The 10807-nt window shown below is 42.4% G+C and overlaps 1 protein-coding gene across 1 annotated transcript; it reads right to left on the reverse strand.

Moving 5' to 3' along the window:
* Positions 1–4336: 4336 nt before the first annotated feature.
* Positions 4337–7544, reverse strand: PATE1 (prostate and testis expressed 1). Its single transcript, XM_061159086.1, has 4 exons — positions 7493–7544; positions 6146–6186; positions 5758–5956; positions 4337–4470 (listed from the first exon to the last, which is right to left on the reverse strand). Exons 1-4 carry the CDS (start codon positions 7542–7544, stop codon positions 4337–4339), a joined length of 426 nt encoding a protein of 141 aa, XP_061015069.1.
* Between the last annotated feature and the right edge of the window lie 3263 nt (positions 7545–10807).

The following is a 10807-nucleotide window of genomic DNA, read 5'->3' on the forward strand; positions in this document are numbered from 1 at the left end:
CCTGCCATGATAGAATCAAGAAGAAGGAGGCAATTTGAACAGTCAGATCACTAGAAGTGAAATTGAATTTATAATAATAATAAACCTCCAAGGAAATGAAAGTCCAGGGCTAGGAGGTTTCAAAGGGGAAGTATATTTACCCTTCTCAAACTATTCCAGAAAAATTGAAGAGGAGGGGACACTGCCAAATTCATTTTATGATACCACCATTATCCTAAGAGCAAAACTAGGCAAAGACACATCAAAAAGGAAAATGACAGTCCAATATATTTGATGAATGTAGATGCAAAAATTCTCAGCAAAATATTTGCAAACCAAATCCAACAACATATAGAAAGGGTCATACCCTGTGAACCAAGTTGGATTTATTCCAGTCACAAGGATGATTCAACTTTCAGAAATCAATCAATGTGATACATGAATTAGTGAAAGGAAGGATAAAAATCATACGTTCATCTCAATAGATGCAGAGAAAGCTTTTGACAAAGTCCAGCATCCATTTAAGATTAAAAAAAGAAAAAAAAAAAAAACTTCCATTAGAGTTAGTATAGGGCTTTGGGACACCAATTCAATCCCTGGTCCAGGAAGATTCCACATGCCGAAGAACAACTAAGCCTGTGTGCCAGAACTACTAAAGCTGACACACCCTGAAGCCCATGCTCCACAGCAAGATAAACCACCACAATGAGAAGCCAGCGGACTGCAGCTAGAGAGCAGCCCCTGCTCAACACAACTTGAGAAAGCCCACACACAGTAGCGAAGACCCAGTGAAGCCATAAGTAAAGAAGTAATGTTTAAAAGTTGGTATAGAGGGAACATATCTCAACATAATAAAGGCCACTTATGACAAACTCACAGCCAATATCACAATGGTGAAAAGCTGGGACTTCTAGCTAAATTCAGAAACAAGACAAGGATACCAGAAACAAGACAAGGATACCCACTTTCGCCACTTCTTTTTAATGTAGCAGTGGTAGTCCTAGCCAGAGAAATCAGACAAAAAGAAAATGAAAGAAGAGATACCCAGATTGGAAGAGAAGACTTAAAAGTGTCACTATTTGCAAACAACATCATAACTTCATATAAAGAATCCTAAAGTCTCCACCTGGAAATGATTAGAACTAATAAATAAATTCAGCAGCACTGTAGGACACAAGATTAATAAATAGAAATCTGTTGCATTTCTACACATTAATAATGAAATATCAGAATGAGAAAATAAAGAAACAATCTCACTTAAAATTGCATCTGAGAGAATAAAATACCTAGGGACAAACTTAAGGAAGGAGGTAAAACACCTGTACTCTGAAAACTATAAAATATTGATGAAGGAAGTTGAAGACAATACAGATAAATGCAAAGATATCCTGCACTCTTAAATTAGGAGCATCAATATTATTAAAATGACCATACTGCCCAAAGCAGTCAATAGATTTAATGCAGTCACTGCCTATACCCAGGACATTTTTTCACAGAACTAGAACAAATAATTTAAAATTTATATAGAACCACAAAAGACCTAAATGTGGATGTGATCCTGAATAAAAAGAATAAGGCTGGAGGTATAATCCTCCCAGACTTCATACTATACTGCAAAGCTATAATAATCAAAACAGGTTGTATTGGCACAGAAATAGACACAGATAGATGGAACAGAATAGAGCACAGAAATAAACACATGCACGGATGATCAGTTATCTACAAGAAAGGAGGCAAGAACATACAGTAGAGAAAAGACAGTCTCTTCAACAGTGGTGCTGGGAAAACTGGACAGTCACAAATTATACTATTAGAACATTCTTTCATATCATATATAAAAATAAAATGATTTAAAAATCTATGTGTAAGACATGAAGTCATAAAGCTCCTTGAAGAGAACATAAGCAAAACGCATCCTAGTAGAAATGGTAATGCAATTATTTTGGAACAGTCTCTTAAAGCAAAAGAAATAAAAGCAAAAGTAAACAAATGGGACTTAATTTAACTAAAAAACTTTTGCAAGGCAAAGGAAACTATTGACAAAGCAAAAGACAATTTATGGAATGGGAGAATATATTTGCAAATGACATGATTGACAATGGGTTAATATTCAAGATATACTAACAGCTCATACAACTCATTATCAAAAAACAAACAACCTGATTGAAAATGGGCAGAAGACCTAAATATCCATTTTTCCAAAGAAGAAACATACAGATTTAACTAACAGACACATGAAAAGTTTCTCGACGTTATTAACCATCAGAGAATGCAAACTAAAACCACAATGAGATATCACCTCACACATGTCAGAATGGCTATTGTCAAAAAGAACACAAATAACAAATGCTGGTGAGGATGTAGAGAAATCCACATCCACTGCTGGTGGGAATGTACATTGGTGCAGCCACTGTGGAAAACATGATGGAGGTTTCTCAGAAGACTAAAACTGGAACTGCTGCTGCTGCTTCACTTCAGTCATGTCTGACTCTGTGAGACCCTATGGACTGCAGCCCACCTGGCTCAACAGGAGCATAAGAAGCAGAAATGAGTAAATGGAATCAAATTCTTGTATTCAATAGTATCATTGTGTTGCTAGTAAAGTGGCAAGTCTACTAATTTAACATAGCATGTAAACAGTTAAGTAGGCATATCTATTAAAAGAATTTTTAAAGAATGTATAAGGTAATAGAGAAGATAAGGTGACAAATACAGATTAATCCTAAAGAGTCCAAGGAAGAATGAGAAAATATTTTATAGTTGCATAAAACAAAATATTTTTGGTCATAAAGCAAGTTCTGATAAAGTACATTGAAAACATCCACAAAGTATCACTCTTATTCTCCTATCCATGGGGAGGAAGTTATAAAACATGTTTTTGTTAATGTTTTTTCCATTACCAAAAGATTTTTTTAAGAACTTTGACTTCATAGAATGTTGGACTCTTCCATGAAAACAGCTATCTTAATTAGCAATCTGCTATGCCAGAAACAACACTTAGACATGACTTTTTCTGAATTTATACACTGTTTTAAGTTTTTTTGTTAAGACTCTGGCATTTATTCCTTATCCCTTTATGCTTTTCATGCTATATTTATTTTCTGGAGTATAATTGCTTTACAATGCTGTGTTAGTTTCCGACATACAAGGTGAATCAGCTGTATGTATACACGTATTTCCTCCCTCTTGAGCCTGCCTCCAGCTCCTCCCCAACTATCTCTAGAATTCCAAACACACCTTCCTTTCTTCTCCAACCCCTAAGCCCAGAGAGGGTCTCATTCTCTACAGCAGACAACCTTTCACTCTTCATGGTTCAGGCACGGATTTCTTTCTCCATTCTGCCCTTCTCCTCACTCTGGGAATAACATTCATGAACAAAATTCAAGAAAACTCAAGTCATCTCTTTTCATGTCACTCCCTCCCTCCCTGTGAGGCCAGGGTTGTGTGCTTTAATTGGAGTGAGACAAGAAGAAAAATACCAAGAGAAAAAAATGAAAATATTCTGCCTCAGAAAGAAGGGAAGGAGCAGGGAAAAAAAATTGACTTAACCTCTTCTTCCTTTTCTTTTTCTAAATTGATTTTGTAATTGGAGGATAATTGCTTTACAACGTTGTGTTGGTTTCTGCCATACAACAACACAAATCAGACATAATTATGTGTTTGTGTGTGTGTGTGTGTATATATATATATATATATATATATATATATATCTCCTCTCTTGAGCCTCCCTCTCACCTCCCCCATCCCACCCCCTAGGTCATTCCCTGTGGCTACCCTAGTTATCTGGGCTTCCCTGGTGGCTCAGATGGTAAAGAATCTGCCTGAAATATGGGAGACAGGCTCGATCCCTTGGTTAGAAAGATCACCTGGAGGAGGGCATGGCAACCCACTCTAGTATTCTGCCTGGAGAATCCCATGGACAGAATAGCCTGGCAGGCTACAGTCCATGGGGTCACAAAGAGTCGGACACGACTGAGTGCCTAACACAACACACAGTTAGTTATCTGTTTTACACATGGTAGTGTATATATGTCAATGCCACTTTCTCAATTCTTCCTACCCTCTCCATCCCCCCCTTCTTCCTTTCTGAAGCAGCTTGGGTGTTCAGTAAATGCACTGGATTCTATAACAACATGCAGGATGTATTGATCCTGTGTTCAAGATGTTGCCCGTACACCCCCTCCCAGGGGCCATGGCAGAAAATCTGGAAAAAGAGAGGGCTTTCTTCTTACATATGCAGAAGGCAGAGCCGTGTGTTTCCCATCTGAAATGTGTTTTTTCTTTAGATTACTGTGAAGAGGTGGAGCCAAGGATGTCACCTACCCAGAGACTGGAGCCAGAAAAGAACCAGTGATTTCTAGATGTCTTCATTGCAGAAGTCACGGCTCCTGCAGCACCTGAAGCTCACCAGGTAGACACTCCACTTTATGTTGTTCACATTAGCGCAGTTCTTTAGGCAACCCCTGAAGGTTAACCAGAGAGTGCCATCATCTGCAGAAGTAGGAGAAACTTATCAGCACAGAGGTTTCTAGAAACAAAGCAAAAGCAAAAAACTTCCCAGCCCGCAGCGGTGTACAAAAAACAACCTTGTGTAGTTCAAGTCTTGGTTATTTAAAGGTGAAGAAGTCTCTCAGATCATCCCACCCTCGCCTTCTCCCGCAGAGTCCAAAAGTCTGTTCTATAGCATTGAAACATGTATATTATCAACTGTGAAACAGATCGCCAGTCCAGGTTTGATGCATGAGATAAGTGCTCAGGGCTGGTGCACTGGGAAGACCCAGAGGGATGGGATGGGGAGGGAGGTGGGAGGGGGTTCAGGATGGGGAACACATGGAAATCCATGGCTGATTCATATCGATGTATGGCAAAAACCACTACAGTATTGTAAAGTAATTAGCCTCCAACTAATATAAATAAATGAAAAAAAAAAAAAAGGTGAAGAATTGGAAGATGTTGCAGTCTGGGTACTTCCCAAAAGAGAAACAATAGCAGAGTAGTTTAAAGCAAAAAAAAAAAAAAAAAAAATCCCTGACTGTAGGGCTGTGATGATAGCAGCAATTCAAGGATTGCCAGAGCTGGATGTTTCCACTGAGAATGTTGACACTGGTATAAGTAAGGATTAGAAATACTGAGGTATCGCTCAGCACAAAGGATAGGAAAACCGAGAAATCATGCTGTTCCAACTTACCTATGAAGGGCCACTTAGCCTGTAGCTATGGCTGACCCTGGTCCCTCTATTTTCACAGTTTAAAACTTCCCACAGGGAAAGGCCAGGCCGGGAAAGAACAAAGTGCCCACCTCACTTCAACACTGGCCTTTCCTTTTCTGGCAACTTGGTCTCTTCTGTTGTGTTCAGGCGTCTCAAAATACTGATTCCATAGCTAGAGATCCCCACTCCCTAGAGACCACCTCTATCTATTTTTCATCATGACATGTGATGGGGTAGAGATCCTCAGTCATTCTAGGGCTTGCCTGGTGGCTCAGACAGTAAAGAATCTGCCTGCAATGCAGGAGACTTCTGGTTCGATCCCTGGGTTGGGAAGATCCCCTGGAGTAGGAAATGACAACCCACTCCAGTATTCTTGCCTGGAGAAGTCCATAAATAGAGCAGTCTAGCGGGCTGCAGTCTATGCCGTCCTAAAGAGTCCTGCACAACGGAGTGACTCACACTAGGGACTCTAGGGTTGATCTGAAGCAGGGTCCCGCCTTTCTCCTGTGGCCGACACGTCCCTGTCTGCTTCCACTACCCTGTCCTCCCGCCCCCAACCCACAACTTACTTTTGTAAATCCTCCCAGTTGTGCAAGCTTCATTCACTGCAGTACATAGTCCTCTGCCTCTGGAACACTTCTGTCTTGGAAACTGGATGTGGCACGTCCTACACTGAATCATTTCTATAATTTGGGCCAGAGAGTAGGGAAGTAGATGTGAAAGCACTGCTCTGAAAGGACCCATCTCCCCTTTCAAATCTGAAGTCCTCTGGGAGCCCCGAGGGCTTTCCAGAGACCCGTGAAGGGAGGGCATCCACCTTTATCAAACAGGCTGAGCCAAGAGAAGGGCTAGAATTTATGGTCTCTGGATTTTAGCTCATAGAACAGGCAGGAAGATAAGGAAAAGAGGATCAAAATCAAAGCTGAGAGTATCAGATTGTATCCTCTTCATACTCACCAGGAAGTTTGCTTTTATCAACAGATAGTTCACGGACTGTGCTGGCGAAGAGAAATAACACATAGATGCAATTTTCTCTAAGATTTACCCTTGCCTCGCATTGCTGTAATCCTTGAAAACGCACAAGGCTCATTCTGAACTCTTCACCTGGAGCCACTCTGGGACTTTCTGTCCCTCCAAAGCCTAGTTCCCATCTCAGGGCATCTCTGTGCCTCTCCCTCATTTCAACTCTCTTCATCTCTAGAGGACCTCTCAGCCTCTCCACCACCCCTTAGGATACAGCACAGGCTCGAAGGAGGAAGATAAATGAACATTTTGTGTGTGTGTGTGAGTGCCTCATTGCCTTCTTTTTAAAAACTACTTTATTTTTGGCTGAACTGTGGATCTCCCTTGCTACGCACCAACATTCTCCAGTTGCCAGCAGTGGGGGTTACTCTCTAGTTGCAAGGTCCGGCCTTCTCATTGCAGCAGCTTCTCTTGTTGCTGCTCATGGGCTAGGTAGAGAACTCGGACTCAGTAATTGCCCTGGAGTGTGTAGGATCTTCCCAGACCAGGGATTGAGCCAGTGTTCCCTGCTTTGGTAGACAGATTCTTAACCACAGGATTGCCAGGAAAGTCCCACATTCCCTTCACTTTAATTGACCTCTCTGACTTTCTTACCCACAGGTAGCTGAAAACTGACAAGGTGACAAAGCCTCTGAAATTCATGAAATTGCAACTCTGTGGATTTAGCCAGCTAGCGCCTGAAAAATCAATATTCCACTTCCCCCTTTCCCCTTTCCCTCATCTTTTAACACACGGATCCTTTGCCTTGCCAACTGCTGCTTGTGTTTTTCCATCAGGCTCAAAGTCAATTCCCACCCCAGCCCCATCCTGCTAGAAGAAGTGGCCGAGTGTTGGAATCCAAGGTTTGTCTCTGGATTCCTTTCAACCCTCAATGCTCATACATCCCCTCTCATCTCCCCTTCCCCTCAAATTGCCCTTCCCACACCACTGATCTGTTTCTACTCACTTTTATGTTCTTGGTCTGCAAATGACCCGCATAGTACTGTTAAGGAAAAAAGACAAAAAGATATACTCTCTGCAGACTTCATTTTACAAACTCACCTCACAGCTTTTACGAAAATCTTGTCAGTTCCCTCATAATCTACCTATTTCCTTCTGCAAGCAGACTAAGAGCTTGCTGAAGGTTCCAGGGATGGGATGCATTGTGTGTGAAAGTCATGGTGTTAGAATGACAGCTTCTGTTACCCATGACTCTCATAAGAGAACCTCTGTCATGGGAACCCGGACCCATTCCAACATCCTGGACACATCTCTCCAACTGTCAACTGCAGGGCCTCTCACCTTGAAAGCAGCAGAGGAAGACAGGGAGCCCTAGCAGGAGGGACTTGTCCATCTCAGAGGGAGGAAAGAGCAGGCTGGAGCAGGAAGCTGCAAGGTGCCTCTTTATATATCTACCAGGTTGGGCTTCCCCAGGAAGGTCTAGGGGTGGGGACATTACAGAAGTCCTTCAAAGGTGTTTCCTGCTTCAAGGGAAGCCAAGAACTCCGAAATGTTTATTTTTGGCCAATTGTGAGGAAGAGGGACTGCCTAGGTAAGTCCTGGGTCTGATTCATTTCAGTCCTAGCACTCAGGAAGCTTTGATGCCACATCCTGTGGTCTTCTCACTAGACCACACTGTGGGAGAAGACAAGGATAAATCAGGGCAAGCTGGGTTAGATTCAGAGACATTTACACTGAGACGCTCATTAAAGCTGAGAGAAGGGACTTCCCTGGCCATCCAGTGGTTAAGACTTTGCCTTCCAACGCAGGGGGTGAAGGTTTAATTCCTGGTTAGGAAGCTAAGGTCCCACATGCCTCACAGCCAAAAAACCAAAACATAAAACAGAAACAGTATTGTAACAAATTCAATAAAGACTTTCAAATGACCCATATCAAAAAAAATTCAAAAAAATATCTGAGAGAATATGAGTGTAAATAATCAGACTGGAGGAAGTCCAAAAGGGGGGTAACCAAAGAGCCTTTAAAAGGCATTACTGTAGGAAATGGGGAAGAGACATGGAGAGGTTCAGTGAAGATGAGGTGACAGGTTACTTGGGAGGGAAACAGTTTCCCACCGTCAGTCATCCTGGGACAAAGCAAAACTGGGGCAGAGAATGAGAGACTGGAGGAAATTCCTTCTCATACTTGGAGTTTCCCGATGATTGAGACTTAGGCTTTTATTAAGAGAGAGGTTTGAGATTACTTCTCCTGGAGGGAGGTCAGCTGGTCCCTCCCACTTGATGCCAAGGGAGCCAGGTATGAGGAGGGCAGTTACCTCAACTCTGAGAGTGACGAGGTAACCAACTGGTATGGCAACTGAATGTAGAATTCCTGTGGAGGGGATTGAGGCTGTGGATTCTAAGAAAATCCATGGGATGCCCCAAGCAAGAATACTGGAGTGGGTTGCCACTTCCTCCTCCAGGGGATCTTCCTGACCCTGGATCAAACCCGCGTCTCTTGAGTCTGCCCCACTGATAGGCAGGTTGTTTACCTCTGAGCCACTTGGGAAGCCCTGTGTTCCCACTGGCAGACCTGTCCCTTTCCTGCTGTCAACGCCTGGAAACTTAGCATCTTCTCTTACGTCCTCACATTCCTTTCTTTGATCTTTGAGATCTCCCCTCCTTTCCTCCTAGGAATTCTGTCTTTAATTCTTTGGCTAATGGCAGCCCACACAAAAGGAGGGAAGGTTTCCTTCCTCTACCCCACCAGCAACTGTCTCCTCACTTCATTACACTCTGTTGATATTATTATACCCTTTCTCCTAAAGCAGAAATGTTCCCTTCTCAGCTTTACCAGTCCACCTGAACTCCTTATTTACATTTGAACACTATTTTTTAAAGTATTTATTTTGTTGTACTAAGTCTTAGTTGTGGCATGTGAGATCTAGTTCCCTGACCAGGGATCAAACCCCAGGACCCCTGCATTGCGAGTGCAGATTCTTAGCTACTGGACCACCAGGGAAGTCCCTGAACTCTATTTTATTAGCTTAATTTTCCCCTAAAATCTCCTCAAATCCACATTCCCAGTTTTTGTATCTCATAATACCTGATTTTCTTACAGGGTCACGGTCCATACCTTTTCTGTGTTCCTAATCCTTTTTCTTATCCTCTTAGGGCACCCAAAATAATTATTCTTATGTCATAAATTATAGACCCACGACTTAAAAGTATTCAGGAAAGAATCCCTTTTGCTTATTGCTCCAAACCTCACGTGGAATCAGATCTATGCTTTGGCTCAGATGGTAAAGAATCCGCCTGCAATGCAGGAGACCTGTGTTTGAGCCCTGGGTCAGGAAGATCCCCTGCAGAAGGGAATGGCAACCTATTTCAGTATTCTTGCTGGAGAATTCCATGGACAGAGGAGCCTGGCAGGCTACAGTCCAAAGAGGTGGACACGACTGAGTGACTAACACTTACCTTCTTCACATGGAGTCTGGACCCCTGTACTCAGGATGCCCTTCTCTCCATCACAGGGTTCTGGAGGTACAGTTAGTCCAGAGGAGCAGCCCTGGATTTTCTTCACCTCTGAAAGTGATTAGCTGAGTACTCAGTTATATCTTTATGTAGATGATTAGAAGATGTTTAGATGATGAGCTAGGATTTTTGGTTTGCATCTCCGTTATCATGCAAAACAATAAAAGTGGTATTTCTTGAATAGACTTCCACTTTCCAACGGTTACCATTATTTTCAAAAGACATATCGCTACTCTCCATGGTGAATACAGTAAAAATATCCTGAACTTCATTGATAAGTGAGATATTTTCACACAATGTCATTTCTGAAGAGCTTAATGGGACAGGTGGTGAGTGCCAGGATTTGATTTGAGGAAAGAGCTCTCAGCTTAGGCAGATGCCACCTTGAAAGTGCAAATATTAATGGCTCAGTCAAGTCCAACTCTTTATGACCCCATGGACTGTAGTCCAGCAAGCTCCTCAGTCTGTGGAATTCTCCAGGCATGGAATTCTCTAGGCAAGAATACTGGAGTGGGTAGCCATTCCCTTCTCCAGGGGATCTTCCCAACCTAGGGATTGAAGCTGTGTCTCCTCCATTGCAGGCAGATTCTTTACCATCTGAGCCACCACAGAAGACCCTTGGGGGAAGGTCAACAAGATGAAGAACCACAGTTACTGTTCCAAGGCAGCCCAGTGACCGTAAGCTACTGAGGTTTTCCCAGTACCCATAGGATTTATACCAGTGATCTGACAGAAAAAGAACAATTTCTTCTAGATCAGGGTTTGAAGGAACAGTTCAGTCAGAAAATCGTGTCTCTTTTTCCCTTAAGCAAGGGAGCAGCACTGTTCTGGCTGATTGAGACTAGGTGAAACCAGAGAAGTTCTACCCCCTTGAGGGATGTGAAAATGGAATTTTCAGACAATATGTGAATATCCAGGAAAGAACATAAAAAAAGTGTTTCTGGGGAGACCTTCTATGTGTATTCTTTTCTACCATGAGACTCACCATCCCCAAGGATTTGCTGGGAATCTAAAAATTGTTCAACATGTCCACAGTTCCCTAGACAGTTCATGCCAATGGTGCTGAGGGGGGGGGGGAGGGGGGAGATAAAGTGATGTTAAAATGACTAGGGAGGTGGTCAACAACAACAATGAAGATGTAGCC

The sequence above is a fragment of the Dama dama genome, chromosome 2 (assembly GCF_033118175.1).
Source record: "Dama dama isolate Ldn47 chromosome 2, ASM3311817v1, whole genome shotgun sequence".
Classification (NCBI taxonomy): Eukaryota; Metazoa; Chordata; class Mammalia; order Artiodactyla; family Cervidae; genus Dama; species Dama dama.